The following is a 19328-nucleotide window of genomic DNA, read 5'->3' as shown; positions in this document are numbered from 1 at the left end:
AAACATCTGCCACACAATACATCACATACACACGTGGACAAATGTGTTAGTACCCCTCCATGAAAAAAAGAAGAACCCACAATTGTCTCTGACATAACTTGAAACTGACAAAAGTAATTGGCACCCATCGTTGTTTATTCCACATTTAAAATCAGACTTTGCTTTAGAGTTTTGATGCAACAGATTATTTCAAATAATAACACAAATGAAAATGGCATGGACAAAAATGATGGGACCCTTAACCTAAAATTTTGCTGCATAACCTTTAGAGGCAATCACTGCAAACAAGTGATTCCTGTAGTTTTCAATAAGACTTCTGCACCTGTCAACAGGTAGTTTGGCCCACTCTTCCTGAGCAAACTGCTCCAGCTGTGTCAGGTTTGAATGGTGCCTTCTCCAGACTGCATGTTTCAGTTCTTTCCATAGATGATCGATAGGATTCAAAGCAGGTGTCATAGAAGGCCACTTCAGAATAGTCCAATGTTTTGTCCTTAGCCATTCTTGGGTGCTTTTAGCTGTGTGTCTTGGTTCATTATCCTGTTGGAGGATCCATGACCTGCGACTGAGACAGAGCTTTCTGACACTGGGCAGTACATTTCGCTCCAGAATGTCTTGATAGTCTTGAGATTTCATTGTTCCCTGCACAGACTCAAGGCACCCTGCATCCAAGGCAGCAAAGCATCCCCAAAACATAACCCATCCTCCTCCATGTTTCACAGTAGGTATGGTGTTCTTTTCTTTAAAAGCTTCATTTTTTCGTCTGTTGACATAGAGCTGATGTGACTTGCCAAAAAGCTCCAGTTTTGTCTCATCTGTCCAAAGGACCTTCTCCCAGAAGCATTGTGGCTTGTCAATATGCATTTTAGCAAATTCCAGTCTGGCTTTTTAGTGTTTTTCTTTCAGCAGTGGAGTCCTCCTGGGTCTTCTTCCATTGAGCCCACTGTCATTCAAAAAGCAACAGACGGTGCAATCAGATACTGATGGACCTTGACCATGGAGTTCAGCTTGCATCTCTTTCAAAGTTGTCCTTGGCTTTTTGTCTACCATTCTCACTATCCTTCTGCCCATTCTGGGGTCAATTTTCCACTTGCCGCCATGTCCAGGAAGGTTGGCTACAGTCCGATAGACCTTGAACTTCTTAATAATATTTGCAACTGTTGTCACAGGAACATCAAACTGCTTGGATATGGTCTTATAGCCTTTGCCTTTAACATACTTGTCTATAATTTTCTTTCTGATCTCCTCAGACAACTCTCTCCTTTGCTTTCTCTGGTCCATGTTCATTATGGGACACATGATGATACCAAACAGCAGAGTGACTACTTTTCTCCATTTCAATAGGCTGAATGACTGATTGCACGATTGGAGACATGTGTGATACTAATTAAAGAAAACAGCTAATTTGAAAAATCAATCTAATCCAGTTATTCATGATCTTTTCTAAGGGTACCAACAAATGTGTCCAGGCCACTTTAGAATATCTTTGTAGAATAAGCAATACTTTATCTCTTTTCACACTTGCTTTGCTTTACTTGATGACATATCAAAGGCATGCAGGTATACATGGGACAATTGCTTTTCATTTAATCACTTTTCAGGAGGCTTAAAACACTTTTTCAATGAGCTATAAGGGTACCAACAAATTTGTCCACGTGTGTATAACTGTTGTCGAGAAGAAAGAAAAACAAATAAAAATAATCAACATAGCAATACCAGGGGATAGCAGAATAGAAGAAAAAGAAATAGAAAAAATCACAAAATACAGAGATCTACAAATTGAAATTGAAAGGCTGTGGCAGAAGAAGACCAAAATAATCCCAGTGGTAATTGGCACCCTGGGTGCAATTCCAAAAGACCTTGAAGAGCACCTCAACACCATAGGGGCCACAGAAATCACCATCAGCCAATTACAAAAAGCAACATTACTGGGAACAGCCTATATTCTGCGATGATATCTATAATAATAACAGCAACAACACTAATAATAAAATTCTGGCATCCCAGGTCCTTGGGAAGGACTCGATGTCTGGATAAAACAAACCAGTCAATAACACCTGTCTGACTGTGTCAACAACAACAACAATACTATTTTTTTAAAAAATAGTCACACACATGTGTATGCCATTACTCATATAAGCAGTCAATACTGACTTTACTAATGCAAAACCTGACCAACAGGAGTAAGGGTGGTACATTTTATTACTTTATTTATTACTCAGCTTTACACTGCTTAGAGATAGACTCAACAACATTGTATGTTACATAAATAGTATGTAAATACAGATGTTGGTAGCTTCTGTGTTATTTCTAATACTTTTTGGTCTAGTCATTCCATTATTTTAGAGCTGCTTACACTTGGCATGTTAGCACTATAACAGAAAGAATCTTGCCATAAAAACTAGACATTCCTTTCCTGAAGAATGGCTTCTTGTTCTTATGTCCATAAAGATTCTTTTATATGGTTAATACTACTGAAAATAAAACATTTAGCGATAATAGAGTAGAATCAGTTAAAAGGAGTGAACGTGATGAAATCCATATATAATACAGTAGCACGCTTGTTCATGACTCAGCCAACACTGGGGCTATGGTTTCATATCTCAAAAGGTTAAAATTACTCTGGGATTTCATTTTCCTGAAAAATAACCCTTCTCATCAAGTGATGTAAGATTATTCCAGTAAATTTCTTCATGTCAACAATATATTACTAATATTTACAATGCTGTGAATTTTTTAGAGCTGGCCTTTTGCCTTTTAATTTCAGAAGAGTGCCTGCAGGCAGTTATCATATAACCTTGTTGCTAGGAATATGACAATAATCTAGCAGAGAGCAAAAGAACCATAAACTGTATGAAAAACCATAGTGAAATGCATGTCTGTCACGTGCAACAGACCAACATGTGCTCATAATGAAGACATGAACTGTTGTAGCTTCTCAATGCATAAAACATACACATCTACATTATGCACCTATATTACAGGTTACATCATCCACATACATAATTACACATAGTTTCAAACATGAAAGTGCTTGCAGTGGAGGAAAAACATGTATTAACCATGTATAATACATGGTTGACAGCAATGAATGCATCACTGAGAGACCTTAAAGGCCAAGTTGAAGACAGATCATCCTGGAGAGAATCTAGCTATGTGGTCGCTAAGAGTCGACACCGACTTGACAATCAATCAATTAATTAAAAACCATGTATTATAGTCTTAACTTTGCCTTGTAAATAAGTACAAAAGTTATTACTCCACAGAAATATTCAGTCGCTCAGCTCCTCAGACAGACTCATGTCATTAAAGCAGGCCGCTTTAGGTAGCAGCTTATAGGCTATTTCCCAAGGGCAGCAGAGCAGCCTTCCCTCCACCCTCCGCATGAATGGCTTGTAGAAGAAGGAAGGTGAAGTGGCAGTAGCTACTTTCCTTGTTTGGAAGAAGGAATTTGAGTGTGTGATTTTAAAAAGGGAAGGGAAGGGAGGGGATAAAATTTCTTGCTTTTCTTCATGCAGCAAGGTGTCATGGACAGCACTGGAAAGCCAGCCGAGGTATAAAGACCTTGGAGCATTTAATCAATGCTTAGGCTCAAGCTTTGCCAGGTGTCTGTGGGGAGAGAATGCCATAATTGTTGAGGTGCCAGAAAGCACCACTCTTTCTCATACTGGTCCCTGGCATAGATCTTCAGGAGCTAAAGCCTGACTATTCTTAGCAGTTGTAGTGGCATATTGTTGCATAATATAAAATATGTCTTTTAAGACTACAACACCTGGGGCTTTTTAGTATAGAAAAAAGACGACTGCGGGGAGACATGATAGAGGTCTATAAAATGATGCATGGTGTGGAGAAAGTGGAGAGAGAGAAATTCTTTTCCCTCTCACACAACACTAGAACCAGGGGTCACTCCATGAAATTGATTGCCAGGAGGTCTAGGACCAACAAACGGAAGTACTTTTTCACACAACGTGTGATCCACTTGTGGAACTCTCTGCCACAGGACATGGTGACAGCCAACAACCTGGATGGCTTTAAGAGGGGTTTGGATGACTTCATGGAGGAGAGGTCTATCAATGGCTACTAGTCGGAGGGCTGTGGGCCACCTCCAGCATCAAGGGCAGGGTGCCTCTGAGTACCAGTTGCAGGGGAGTAATGGGAGGAGAGAGGGCACTCCCTCAACTCCTGTCTGTGGCTTCCAGCGGCATCTGGTGGGCCACTGTGTGAAACAGGATGCTGGACTAGATGGGCCTTGGGTCTGATCCAGCAGGGCTGTTCTTATGTTCTTATGAGCAGTAGCTGTAATTATTACTCCCTATCAAGTTGCCACCACCTGGCCCAAAGAAGGCTTATGTGCCTTTCACCCAAGCCTGTGCAAATTGAGAAGACTCACCATGTTCAACATATTGCTCAACACCAACAGCCATGTATTGTGAAATTCCAGTGCCACCATATTGTGTGCAAGTGTTGACAACTGCTTTGTTTCTTTGGTGCCGAAGCAAAAACAGGAAGTTTATCAAACCACTGGTTTGTTGCCATACAGAGCTGATGGACTGAATTTGGCTTTGTGGGTCACAAGATGTGCAGGTCTTGTCAAGCAACCATTTTGCAAATGCACCTATTACCATTACATTGCTATGGTAACATGGAAAGCCATACCTGCTGAAATTCTCCCTGCCATAAGCTCAGGGATATCTTTTAGGGCCTCGTAGTGGTTACCCAAACCATCTACTGCAAAGCCTGTTGCCCATTATTAAACCTATCTACAATAAGAACTCACAGGGCTTGCTTTCATCATTGCCACAATGTCTAATAATAATTAAATCCCAGATTGCTGAACTGTGTGCATCCCCATGGAGCATGTCATGTGAGCTGCAAAAAAATCTCCTGATCCCCAGTTGGCACTGCACTAACCTGGCATTTAGCTGAGATCATTAATCTGAGATTTGAACAGTTGATCCCGTTTAAATGGCCTTTGGCACAGCACCAACTGGGGTTCAGAATGGGTTTTTTGAGCCTACGAAATTTGGTACATGGGAGCATGCATGGCTCAGCAATCTGGGATTTAATGATTACAGGAGATTGCAGTAATCATGTGATTATTCATAGTATAAGCAGAGTCCACAGTATAAATGGAGTCCACTGCAATTCTTTCTAGGAATCTGTCATTTAGGAATCATTCATAGGAATCATTCTATCACACATTTTAAAATGTAGTTTAGTAAAAGATATAATCTTAGATGAATAAATGAAGCTGTTTTTTGTGAAAATGTCACCACCTGTGCTTACCTAATATAGTGAATTCAGAACCAACCTAGAGAAATATCTAGATTGCTTGATTCCTTAAGAATAAAACTAAAGAATTAAAAGAAGCATAATTTGTGTTTAGAGAGGGACCATTTCATGTTGTGTTAGAAGGCTTCAGTGTCTGTGTTAGGAAAATTGCACACACACAACCAAAGAAATGTGTGTCCTGTATTTTCAGGTCCAAACTAGGCATTAGTAGGGATGTTCACGAACTGGTCCACAGGTCATGTTAGAGGCCTGTGAACCAGTTTGCAAGTGGCCCAGTCCGGCGGTTCAGTGCTGGGGGGGTGGCTCTTTAAGGGCAGGGCGGTTGTACTTACCCCTCCTGCCGCTTTCCCCCCTCCGGCTCTCCATTTCCAAGTGCAAATTTCGGGGCGGCAGCATTCCTCCCTGCTGCCCCTGCCCCCTTGTTGATGGTAAAAGCGGAAGTAATTTCCATGCATGTGGCGGGCGCACAGCATCAGCGGCAGGAGCATGTGCAGAAGTTACTTCCGCTTTTACTATCAACAAGGGTGCAGGGGCAGCAGGGAGGACCGCTGCCACCCCAAAATTTGCACTTGGAAATGGAGCGCCGGAGGGGGAAAGCGGCTGGAGGGGTAAGTACAATCCCCCCGCCCTTAAAGAGCCACACCACCACCCCAGCGTCGGATCGCGCCTCCACGGTCCATGCACATCCCTAGACATGAGTGAGAGTCCATTACCAGAGCACACCACATCTTTTTCTTCTTCAGAAAAACAGTGATGGGGCCCACCAATTTGAACTGATCCTGCCTAAAATCTTGGGCAGCTGCTGCCAGTCAGTGTGGATAATACTGAGCTAGATGGACCAGTGGTCTGGCTCAGTATAAGGCAGCTTCCTATGTTCCTGTGTAAATCTTGAGGCAGCTTTTATGCCTTCATTACAAGCTTCTCAGTACTGAAACAAGATCCTGCCACTTAGACTTAGTTTGTGAAGCAGCGTGAAACATTATTTGAAAGAGATTTCACCGCAACTACCCTATCATTAAAACCTTTGGTTGCTATCTGTCTTCTTGGTTATGGTTGAAAGATTTCCAAATATTGTTAAATATGTTTTGGCTTCTGCTTTTCAATGAGAGTCGTGAGAAAGTGGTCTATTTGCCAAGCCTGTCTGAGCTCCGTGGGAATGGTATGGGAAAATGTTTGGCTCTTTGCTCAGGCTGCAAATTTCATGACACTAAATGAGACAGCAAGATACAATGGAGGTGCTGCAAGACAATTATGTTTCACATAGTTTTCTTCTTAGTGGTGAAATTCCATTTCTTGAACTTATTTGTTGCTTATGTTAAAAATTGTGTATGTGTGTAGTTTAAGAAAATACCTATTTGAAGGCCTACTACATATATCTTGTTTATTGTAGTGGCAGATAATAGGAAGCATCTTTATTAATCTTTGTATTCTTATTAGTAGCAGTAAAACCACCACATAAGTGCATGAGCAAAGAAAAAAAAGTGCAAATTAAAATAGCTGTTCAAAAGTGTTTTATGTTAACTGTGTTGATCCTAGAAAAAGAAGATATCAAATGTGAAAAAAATCAAATATCTCTTGATGTATTTTGCATCTCTGAAAGTTTCTGATAGAAGCAATAGTCCAGCATCTTTTTCCTTAAATCAGTGACACAATTCCAACACATTGTTGATTAGTTTGGCAAGAAATCTCCCTGTAAACTCGTATTGAGGGCCTGAATTTGGTATCTTTGGTTTTGATTAGTCCCACTATGCATCCTATGTGTTCCATATTTCCTCACCATTGCCACATAAACATAGAATCTGCTATCCATTGAAGGAAGCATCATAAGAATTTTAGCTTTCATTAAAAAAAAAGAAGTTTCCAGCTTGCATAGTACAAAGAACAGGGTGCGTAATTTGGAAGGTTCCCATGAGATTTATAGACAAAAATATAGTTCCCACTACATAAAATCATGCATCTATATGCACATGCACTTTATTTACCAGCTGAACCCACACAGAGCATCTGTGTGCTAGGACTTGGTTGCTCTCCTTGCCCCCCACCATAGCCCCTGCTTTATTCCTCAGTGTTAGCCACCCACTTTCAGCTGCCCTTCCCGCTCACTTGCTCACTCATTCGCCCCTTCTCCACTGCTCATGCGCTCACTCACCCCCTTCCCGCTGCTCACTCACTTACTCGCCCCCTACCCGCTCCTCTTCCCTAACTGCTTATGGAATCCCCACTGCCCAATCACCAGGGTGCTTCTGCTCTATTACCTCTCATTGGTAGGTAACCAATCGTGTGGGTGGGGCTTGCCACGCACCATTTGCCACAGACCACCAAAGCATTTTATATAGAGAGAGATTTTATTGTTCAGTTTTTATACCGCCTTGCATTAGACATCCCAAGGTTGTTTACAAAAGTTAAAATACAATGAAATTTCATTAAAAATCACATTAAAAACCTTAAAATAAGTTAAACAGTAAAAATCATAAAACACCAAAAAATAACCACCATTAAAAAAATATAAACAGAAGCAGGAACGCTGAGAAACCTGGCACCCTAAGGGATAAAAGTCTGAACAGATGAGATAAGTTTATTTGGTTATTGACCAACAAATGAACAAATAAAAAGGTTTTTTGTTGTTTTTTTAAAAGCTACCACAGATGTCAAAGAGCGGACATTCACTGGGAGAGCATTCCAGAACCTGGAGGCAACAACAGAGAAGGCCCCATCCCACATGCACTATTTAGCCTCTCTCAACATTGGCACATGGAGCAGAGCCTGCCTGACTTTGTTGGGTGGGCAGAAACCCTTGGGAGCAGGCAGTCCTTTGGGTATCCAGTGCCCAAACAATTAAGGGTGTTAAAGGTAACAACCAGCACCTTGAATTGGATCCAGAAATAGATTGGTAGCCAGTGCAGCTCTTTCAAAATTATTGTAATATGCTCCGAACAAGCAGTTCCAGAGAGAACCCTGGCAGCTGCATTCTGCACCAACTGAAGTTTCCAAATGTTCTTCAAGGGCAGCCCCACGTAGAGTGCATTACAGTAATCCAGCAGCAAAATGACTAAGGCATGGGTAACTGTGGCGGGATCTGCCTTCTCGAGAAAGGGATGCAGCTGGCACTAGGGGTGTGCGAACCGGTTCGAATTCAAACTGGTTCGAATTTGAACCAGGGTGGTTCGAAGGTTCAGATTCGAACCAGACCAGCTATCAGGTTCGAGCTGCAGGTTCGAATTCGAACCAAACGGGGTGGTTCGATTCGAACTGGTTTGAGCTGGTTTGAACCTCCAAAAGTGGGTGGGGTGGTAGCTGGCACCCATGGGTACTTACCACCCAAACCCCAAAGCAATCAGACATTCGTACGATTTTTTATGAATTTTTGAGATTTATTTTTATTTTTTTCTCATAGGGTATAATGGGACTCGAACCAGCCCATTATTCTCTATTGTGGAGAACCCATGGGTGCCAACAACCACACAAACCCCAAAGCAATCGGACACTCGTATGATTTTTTAATGAATATTTGAAATATTTTTAATTATTTTTCTCATAAGGTATAATGGGACACAAACCACCCCATTATCCCCTATTGTGGAGCACCTAGGGGCACAAAAGCGGGGTGGGTGGTAGGCAGTCAGGGGTGCCTACCACTCAAAAAACCCCAAGGCAATAGGACACTCCTCCGATTATTGGTGAATTTTAAAAGTATTTTTGAATTCCTCATAGGGAATAATGAGGATTCCAGCAAATGTATAGCTTCACGTCGGGGGGAAAGGGGTGTCCTAGAGCAGAGTGTGGTTGGTGGTAGTTCCCAAGGTGGTCAAGGGAAGCTATCAGAATTATTTGAAAGGAACTGAGCAAAAAGCTGGTTTTTAAGTGATTTTTGAAGTTTACGCGTCTTTAAGGTTTTTCTCCATAAAGAAGCATGGAGGTGTCAGCAAATGTCTAACTTCACGTCGGGGGCAAAGGGGTGGCCTAGAGCAGAGTGTGGTGGGTGGTAGTGCCCAAGGGGGGCAAGGAAGCTATCAGAATTATTTGAAAGGAATTGGGCAGAGGGCTGATTTTTAAGTGATTTTTGAAGTTTATCTGTCTTTAAGGTTAGCAGATGAGAGTGGATTCATGGTTTGTCATTGAAAATCTAATATGCTACCAAAGAATCTACACTCAGAACACCTCAGAAACAACAAAACCCAGTACCCCGTGGATTAGCAACTCATAGGGGTGGTTGGCACCCTCTGTTCACTAGGCCACCACTAACTCTGGGCCACCCCAGCACCCCACAAGTGGCTTTAAGGTTTTTCTCCATAGGGAAGAATGGAGGTTTCAACAGCCCCATAACTGCAGTTGGGGGGTGCTGGGGTGGCCCAGAGCGAGGGTGCCAACCACCCCCATGCATTCAGAATGAGGCCTTCCTGATTCAACCTGAGCGGGATCTAAAATGAACTGAGTGGACACCCAAAAATTTGTGAGTGCGCGCACGTGCACATGCCTTAGAGGGAACAGTGCACCTACTTGTTCCTTCCCTGACAGATTTTACTAGCCATGAAGGACAAGGATCCAGAGTGCATGATATTGCCCGCACAGTGCCTAGGATCTTGTCCACCTCCCTGGGCTGCACTATCTGAAAAGAATCCATCGTAATCAGACCAGGTGGTTGCTGAGGCATGTCTCCTGAAACTGCCAAAATCCTGGAGTCCAAATCAGCACAGATGCGAGCGACATTATCTGCAAATTGACCTGCAAACTGGTCATATTGGGTTGCTGGTGGTTCCTCCCCCATCACACGAGATCCTGTGTGAAGCTGTGACTTTGTCACACAAAACAGCTCCACTGGCCCACACTAGGCAGATGCAATGGAGGCGGGGGGGGGGACTTGTCTTTGCTGCCCCCACTGCCATGGAGTAGTCCCTAAAATGGGATCTAGCCTCTGTTTGGTCAAATTCTCCAGCGTTACTCTTATGTTGTCCAAGTTGTTTCATCTCCCTAAGCTCCAAGGAGAACCAAGGAGCAGAATGGGCCCTAAACTGGAGAGTGTGTTTAGGAGCAACCATGGCAATAGCCTGAGCTTTCTCCACATTCCAGAAATTCACCAGTGTCTCGACAGAGTCACCAGTTCTGGACACTGGAAACTCCCGAAGGGCTGTCTGGAAACTGAGTGGATCCATAAGCCTTCAGGAGAGGACCATTTTAATTAGTCCACCACCCCTGCAGAGGTTGGTTGAAGCAGTCAAACTAAATCCTACCAGATGATGATCTGTCCACAGTTATATAAAACTCCCCCACCTGAAGACCATTCAATTCCTCTAGCGTATGTCCCGCCATGTGAGTAGGAACCCGATATTGCACAAGTTTTTGAAACTGAACTATTAGGCTTAGCTGAAATAACTTCATTGCTTAATGCATTAGCTCACGAGAATACTAATGCATTGCAGAGTTAATTATATTGCCCGAAAGATGCTGAAATGCAAAATACCATCACCAACCATGTCAAAAACTACACCAAGTCAGATGAGGCAATGTCATTAGTCAATTCACACTTCAAAAATTTTATGTTGCAGTTGTGTTGGAAGCTTTAAAAAATCATAAGAAATCAACATTTGGTGGGGGGCTAATAATGGGGGAAAGCTAGGAATGCAAGGGTTTGGAATAGACATATTCTCAGTTCTCAACAATAAGTGAGTGAGCAAGTAGTGTCAATACTAGAGGAGAAGGCTAGTATGGCAGCACCAGTTGTTAAATGTATGACATGAAATATAGTCTTAACAAACACAATTTTAACAAATAATTGGAGATCAATTATTTTTAGAGCACAAGGGTCCCACCAGACACTTTCACTTTCCTTTGCACTAAAAGCTAACTTCTTTTACTCATACATTATTTACTTTCACTGAACTTCATTCCAGATTGAAGACTGTTTAGCAAAGCAAACTAGACAAAGTATTAATCCATATCTAAACAAAGTATATATTAATCAAAAGGAGGACCTGCTATAGATAGTTACGAGCTTATTTCCAGTCCAAGACAGAAAAGGAGACTTCTGAAATGTAATCTTTAGACTGAGTGGAAAATCTCTGTTACTCATATGTCTGCTCTGTGATAATACTGCAGGTGTGGTTGTGTATCAGCTAGGAGTAATGCAATCATTAGTTTCTTACACAACAGTCACTTGTAGAGTTGGTGTAGTGCACACATACATACAGTTTTGTTTAATCCTAGGGACCGAGAGGACAACAAGGTGATGCTGGTCCTGTAGGAGAAACAGGTTTTGAGGTGAGTATTTTCTCCTCCCCCCCCCCATTAACTATATTACAAGTATTTTTCTTAATGCACTACATTTATACTGCCTTCTGTGTTTGCTATCTGTATCCTTTTTCTAAACTTTCCATATTTTGAATGGAGGCACTTATCAGTGTGATACTTAATTTGTTCAGTGTGCACTCTGTTGATGTGTTAAATAATTGATTGAGTCGAAATTGCCTCAATTCTGCCAAAGGTTCCTTATAATGACTACAGGTCTGCCTTCAGTTTATTGAAAAGAACATGTGTGCATTTTGAACTTGTCAACTTTAAGCAAACCTGGGAGTTCCAAGGTGGCAGAAGTGAGGTGGAATGCTACCAATTAAGTATGTCATCCGACTCCTATTCAAGCAAGCCCCTTAGGTGAGGAAAAGCCTCAAATTAATGGTGGTAGGGGCAGAGGGAGTCCTTTATCACATGCCCAGCCATGTAACAGGTACATGGAAGAGTAATGTGTGGGAGCCTGACATAAATCTGGCAGGTGAGCATAAGCTATAATGAGCAATTCTGGCCTTGTCGAGAAAAGAAGAATGGAAACCTGAAGAAGAGGGAACATTCCATTGTTCATGAACAATTCACATTGTGCCTTAAAAAGGGAGTGTTGATAGGATACTGCATGACAACAAATCCCCTGCTAATACAAGAAGCTATTGGACAAAAGCATTGGTTTTGCTTCTCCACCCCACCCCCCTTCAGTCATATGATCCTTTTTGTGTGCCCGATCATGTTTTTATAGTTGGGAAGTACTTAATGGACAATGGGTAATCTTAATTATGCTTTCAATGCAGGGACCACCTGGCCCAGAGGGAGAGCCAGGACTTCAAGGAGAACCAGGCACAAAGGTCATCATTCGAATAGCTTCTTTCAGGGGTGCCATTTGAGAGTCTGGGGAACTGTTTCAGGCAACATTTGATTATGCCTCGGGAGTATCTATATTCTTTCTATGTGGAATGGCTGTTGTTCTAAATTAAATGCTTTAAAGCAGTGTTTCTCAACATTTTTGGAGTCATGGACCAGTACATTCTTTGTGCGCAGTTTCCCAATTAGTAAAGGGGTCCCAGTTAGTAAAGGGGTCATCCCTACCCACAGCACCCCCAAAAACAATTTTGAGCCAGTGGGGGCCGCCACCACCAGGAGCTTTCCAGAGTTCATTTCTAGGCAGGCAGCCCTCGCTACTAGGATAACGCTCATTTCACTTCCTCTGAGGGACAGCAGAAACTCAGTGCAGTGGGGGATGGGAGAGAAACCAAAGTCACAAACTTGAATAATGCATAATAATTCAATCCCCTCCCCCCCAAAATACACCTATTTCCAAAGCAGTCAAATCCTTTCAAAAATGCCAAGTTCTTGTATGTATGTATGTATGTACGGTATGTATGTATGTATGTATGTATGTATGTATGTAAAGTATATATATATACACACACACCCTATAAATGAGCTCCAGAAAGCTCCTGGCAGCAGCAGCCCCCACTGGCTTGAAATTGTTTTTTGTCGGGGAGGTTTAATTCCTCATGGTCCAGCATGCACCGGCACTCAACTCCGATCGGCACCGGTCCACGGACCGGCAGTTGAGAAACAGCGGTTTAAAGTAATAAATAATGCATGCCAGAAACACAAACCCCTGAACTTAAAAAAAAGGCTGCCTGTTTGTCCTAATAACATTGGTACAGCAATATATATATTTTTAAAAAATGAAAATAATCATAACAAATGCTACTAAAACATGCCACTTTTTCACATACTTTAACTATGAATTGCCTGAGATCTTTGCACCTTTTAAAATCTTACTCCAACTGAAATCTAAAAGGGATTCTCCAAGTTTGTCTTTATGTTCTGGAAAATATTTAACTGCAAAAGCTGTGAAAGCATTTCACTAAAGACTTCACTATCCAGTGGTTACTTTTGCAGGCAGAAGACATCATTTATAGGGATTTTCCCAAAAGTTCAGTTATATCAGCTTAAGAATGAAAATCTACCCAGCTCATCATACACAATTTCTGAGATAAGCTCCATTGGACCTTAAAATACTGGGGCATATTCACTGATTGCTGAAAGTGACTTGAATGTTTTTAATGGATATAAAGAATGATCAGTTCAAAAAATCCATTTGTTGTTTACCTACATTTGGTCCCACTTGCACCTGGGAAGGACTGGGGAGGATCCAGGTGGTAACAGATGCCTCTTTACTGGTGGACCACATGTCTAGCAATTAAAACCACTTCCATCAGCACCACTGGTCCAGCTGCTTCCACTACTCTATTCTCAAATGTGTTTGTGGAGCAACAGCCAATCAAGGGACAAGACAATGATATACACAGAGGAAAAGGGATGTACTGCCTTCTCCCAAGTGGCTTTGAGAGAACCCACATGCGACCTGGAAAAGAATCCCATTAGCAAAATGCCAGTTTAGAACATTTGAGTACAAAAATCTGATCATTCCACACTGTTCATGTAATACGAATGCAAATTAACCTTTAGTTATACTTAAGATAGTGTTCTTGCAGCTTGTAGGTTTGATGTTTTTTGTGTTGCATGTAACAGGGAGATGTTGGACCTGCTGGCAACACTGGACAACCAGGAGAACAAGGTTTAAGAGTAAGTTATAAATACAAAACACATTTTGAAACTAAAGATAGATTTACGTTTCAGAAGTGCCAAGTGGTATGCTAATTATGAAATTACAGAAGAGATGGAGTCCTTTTGATTCCTTTACCTGGAAAACACTCAGAATCACAACAGATTAAATGGCCTTAACTATGATTGATTATGTATAAATAGAGGTCTTGTTTCTGGAAAGCATAATAAGCTGATGTTAATAAGAGTATAACAGATACAGGGAAACCTTGCTATTCAAAGCCTCATCATCTGCCTTTTCGCTATCTGCAGGTTTATAATTGACACCCAGTTTCATTATCTGCAGATACTAAAGGGTTAAAACCCATGTATCTGCAGTTCCTAGATGGCCAGAAGTGACTGCAAGGTCACTTCCTGTTAGTATTTTGTAGGCGTTTCTGAGCAGCATGCAAGCAGGAGCCATTTTGTGGATCATTTTTGTTTTTTAAAGCATTTTTTCCATTATCTTTTGCAGATGGGGGGGCATTTGGCTGCTTGGGGGACATTGCTGGTCACAAGCAGGACACGATACCCACAGAGCATGGCACAGTTGTTTATTTGCCCATTTTTGCCCTATTTTTGCTGTTTGGGGGGGGCATTTCATGGTTTGGGGGGCATTGTTGGGCTCAAGGAGACCCCACATAGCATGGTGCAGTAGGGGTATTTTTTTTGCTATTTTTCTGCCTTTTGGGGGACGTTTTATGCCCTTTTTATTCAATCCAGGAACCTAATCCCGCTTTCCCCATAGGCATAATGCCTTGTTAGTTGCAGTTTTGTTACTCGCGGTAGTAGGTAAGGAACAGAACCTCCACAAGTAACGAGGTCTGCCTGCATAAGAAAGTTTTAGGTCACCGGTTTCCACATTTCTGATACATTGCAGAAAAGAACTGTACTTTTCTGAACTAAAATTGGAAGCACATGTCTCTCTTACACCTATGTTAACTTTTCAGAGTGTGTTGGTGTAAGAATTACCGGCCCTCAGAGAAAACTGACCCCTGAGTTTTCTATATGATTGGAACCTCTTCACTGAGAGAAAGCCAACCAAATGCAGTGACTCATACAGAGACAGAGTAATCAGCTTTGTCTAACAGCAAGAAATTCTATTCTGTCGCTGTATTGGTTGTGACTGAATGATCAGTCATACCCGAAGCAGTGACAGAAACTAACTGAAAGGAAGCAAAGCCAGAATGGTAAGACCATGCAGATATGTTAAGTATTCATTTCTTGCAATATGCCAACAGTTCTCTTATGGCAAGCTAGTAAGGTCGTTCTCATGTCCATAACGGGTGGAGATGGGAAAGCAGGTTTGAATCTACTTTGCCCCCAGACAAGCTCCTCTTTGGTGCACTGGTGCACATCCACATGATCTGCGTTGCTCTCAGGCCTCCAGGGAGTCCTGGCCTCCAGGTCTCCCATAATGCACCATGCAGCACGCGCAGTGCATTGGGAGATTCCTCCGTGAAGATGCTCAAGGCGCTTGACTGTGCGTGCGTTCAGACTGTGTGTAGTCTGAGCACACGCACAATATTGAACCTGGAGATAAGGGCATGCTCGTGCCCTGTAACCCTGGTTAAGGCCCAGCATTAAAAGTCAGGCTAGTGGTGGCAGAAGCTATCCTGGTGCTTCACATGAGCAGCCCAACCCAGGATGGGCTGAACTAGTCTGGGTTGGGCTGCTCGTGTGAATAGCCTCAACGATAGTTTGAGGAATAACTGCTTTAAATATTCTAATTCAAATCAGAGTTGATTGGATTTTTAATTGTGATCTTTTAATGAGGGAGTCACAGTTTCATTGTTATTGCCAATTCTGATTTAGCAGGCAAGTCAGAGGTGTGTGAGTCAGCTCTGTTTGATGAGTTCAGGGTTGAACCAAACTGAACCCAGCTCGCACCGAACTGGTTTGAAACTCTACTGGTAAGGGGAAATTCAGTGAGGATTCCCCTTTACCAGTAAAGGGGCAGGCTGTGGGGCTTCCCTATATCTAGAGGGGCAGGAGGGAAGTTATTTAGTAGTTACCAGTCCTGCTGGCAGCAGGGGACAGGCACCGGTGGCGGGGATAGTCCCCCACCCTACCCCCACCCTATTGCCCTTTACCAGTAGAGCTCTGAACCGGTTCAACAGTCAAACTAAACCAGGTATGGTTCGGCCAGTGCCAAAGCTGCACTGGGTCAGTTCGAATCTGGCCTGGATTCAATCTGAACCGGCTTGCCAATTTTGTGCATATCCCTAGAGCAAACCATAATTTGCTAACAATAGATGCTATTCACACAGGCATGCAAAACCGGGCTAAAAGAGCCCAGTCAAGTTTTGCATGTGTGTATGAACCACCGGGATTGGGCAAATCCCAGCGGCACCACTGTGGCAAACCCACCTAAGAAGCCTCCCTTCAAAATGAGAGTGAGTGCTCTCCTAAGCTCATTTTCCTACCCGTCTGTCAGCCGTGGCTGCAAGATTGTGGAGAGCCCAGGCAGGGTGGACCCCCTTGATGCACCACACACTTGTGCCACTGCATTATGGTATTTCCAGGGGCTGGGACAACACATTCTGGCCCCCGACCCTCCATGCTGCCTGGATGTGTGGGGAATTTTCTGGGAGTGCGGGGAGCACACCCAGCACAGGAGGAGTGGTTGTCTGCGGGGAAGTTAAGTCTAACACAGTACAGTATTACTATTATTATTGTCTCCTTTCAGCAGTTTAGGCCTTTGAAATTTTTACCGCACTTTGCTTTTCTGGATTTCTTACCTGTTCATAACAGATGTAAAATAACTAAATTTTCATCAGTGAGGACAGTAAAATAATATCTATTTAGAACAACCAAAGTTAATGAGGACCTTCCAAGTTCTATAGAGCTCTTCTTCAGGAAATTTTAAGACATAAAATGGAAAAAAAAATATGTTTCTGGATCGAGATCCATCGATACCCATAAGAATGGGTTCTGCGCCTGCGCAGGAGTCACGCGGTAGCCATGCCTGAGCTTGTCGAAGCGCCGAAGCCACGCCCCCACGCTGAGCGTTCTATATAAGGCGTGTCTTTGGCGCGAAGTCCCTCAGTTCTTTTCCGACCGCCTTTGCGTTTGGACCTCGGTCTGCCACCTCAGCTGTTGGAAAAGTTCCTCTCTACATTAAGAACGAGTTCATCCTTTACTGACTGATTTTTGGTTTTGACGACGGACTGGAAAGCGACCTTTGTTTGGAATTTGACTCGGACTGACTTCTCGGTTTTTCCCGGTTCTCGACGCGGACTGACTGACGACGATCCTGGCTCTTCGACCTCGGAACGGACTCCACTACGAGTGTGAATATGACTGAGGAGAAAAGATCTTTTAAATGGTGTGAAGGCTGCAGGGCGAAACTCCCCTCCAAGGACCTTCACGACCTTTGCTTATTATGCCTCGGTGAGGAACATAATGTCGCCTCCTGCAAGATTTGCCTCTCTTTCTCGAAGCAAACGAGAAAAAACCGAGCGCTACGCCTTCGGGCCGCTATTTATGACGAGGTTCTGAGCCCCTCCACTCCGGGTACTCCTCGTCCCTCGACATCAACTTCGTCTTCAAAATTGCCCCCGAGGGCGGAGTCGGCACCTCCATCAACGTCGAGCCGCCACCGAAAGTCTTCCTCAGCATCGAAGAAAGTTGATTCTTCGAAGCCTACTTCGATGCCGAAGAAACATTCTAAGTCGAAGGAATCTCCAGCTCCTTCGCGTGTATCCAAGTTATCCACATCGACATCGAAACCGGTAAAGTCAACATCGACGCCGTGTACATCTTCTTCGTCTTCCCCATCGAGACCAGATCTTCGTTCAAGTGGACGTAACGACTCTCCTTCTGGGCGTCGAAACACAGATCGGCATAGTTCTCCACCTAGAAAACGTTGAAGATCCCCAGACCTGCCTCCTCGTACTCCATCTCCACCAAGAGTATCGAAGTCGTCAGCTTTACCATCAACATCGGGGATTCCATCGACCACTGCAGTGCCACCAATGACGACTGATCAGTCGGCGCTACCTGCTCCCTCGATGTCGACAGCTCAGTCGATGCCGACAAATCCTTCGATGTCGACGGCTCCTTCAGCATCGACAGTTGCCTCGATATTGACTCCTGCTGTTCAACCGGTGCTTGCCTCGACGTCGATTTCGATGCCGATTGCTCGAGCTCTATCGCCAGCTCCGACCCCACTACACTCGGCTTCGCCATCTACACCGTCGGTCGGTCTTCTAGATACTGTACTGCACACCCCGGTCCTCACTTCTCAGGTGACGCCACGCTGCCCACCTCCTGCTTTCGAGATCATAGACGTCGATGCCGAGGATATTCTACCATCAGCGACTCGCTCACTGCTTTCGCTATTGGACTCAACGTCGAGTAGACGGACAACCTCTACCTTTAAGGGTTTCTTGCCAACAGATGCAGGCCCATCTCAACCTTCAGTCTCCACAGCACACTCCTCCAGACCTCAATCCGCCAGCCAAGGACGCTCCCCGCTAACATGGCACACCTGTGAATACCCCCAGGATCCCATGGGTACAACTTCACCTGGAGAACCATATGTGTTTGATGACACCGGGTCTCAACGATTGCCACTGCGTTCTGTGTCTACTGTATCTACCCAGATGCAGTGCCCAGAACTATTTCACCGCGCTTCACAGACCTTTCCTATGAGCACAAGATCTGCCTCCATTCAGACAGATGTCCTGCCACACTCATCTGTCAGCACTGAAGAGACACAAACCATTGCTCAAACTAATGTAAATGAACCGTCTCCTTGCTCCCCCTCTGAACATTATGGTTCGTCCGATTTTGAGTCGGATTCGGATGAGGACAGTAATATTGCGGATCCTCCAGTGGATGTGGCTCCACCCACGTATGTATCTCCGAATGATGAGCTAAAAGCTTACCACAAGCACATTCGTGCGATGGCGGATTCCCTGGGGCTGGACATTCGCTCTCCTTTGGCGACAATAGATGATCCGGTATACAACTTTATGCTTCAGTCTCAATCTACCGCTCCAGTGGCACTCCCTATGCTACCAGTGATCACTAGGGCGGCTAAGTGCGCTTGGGAAGTACTCCACACCTCCACGCCAACTTCCAAGAAACTTGAGAGCCTCTACCGGGTACAAGATAAGGACAATGAATATTTGTTG

General features: G+C 43.6%; 1 protein-coding gene across 10 annotated transcripts in view; it reads left to right on the top strand.

The window, feature by feature from the left end:
* COL24A1 (collagen type XXIV alpha 1 chain) overlaps positions 1-19328 on the top strand; it is a 369353-nt gene that overhangs the window by 257638 nt on the left and 92387 nt on the right. For all 10 annotated transcript variants that reach the window (XR_008306099.1, XR_008306100.1, XM_053245268.1 and 7 more), the window contains 3 exons: positions 11491-11544; positions 12360-12413; positions 14116-14169. Coding sequence is in view for 8 of the 10 variants with exons in the window: in XM_053245268.1 (XP_053101243.1) it covers positions 11491-11544; positions 12360-12413; positions 14116-14169 (162 nt within the window). In the remaining 2 variants the exon portion in view is untranslated. The remainder of the gene's footprint in view (positions 1-11490; positions 11545-12359; positions 12414-14115; positions 14170-19328) is intronic.

The sequence above is a fragment of the Hemicordylus capensis genome, chromosome 4 (genome assembly GCF_027244095.1).
Source record: "Hemicordylus capensis ecotype Gifberg chromosome 4, rHemCap1.1.pri, whole genome shotgun sequence".
Lineage (NCBI taxonomy): Eukaryota > Metazoa > Chordata > Lepidosauria > Squamata > Cordylidae > Hemicordylus > Hemicordylus capensis.
This window is presented reverse-complemented; position numbering and strand designations above follow the sequence as displayed.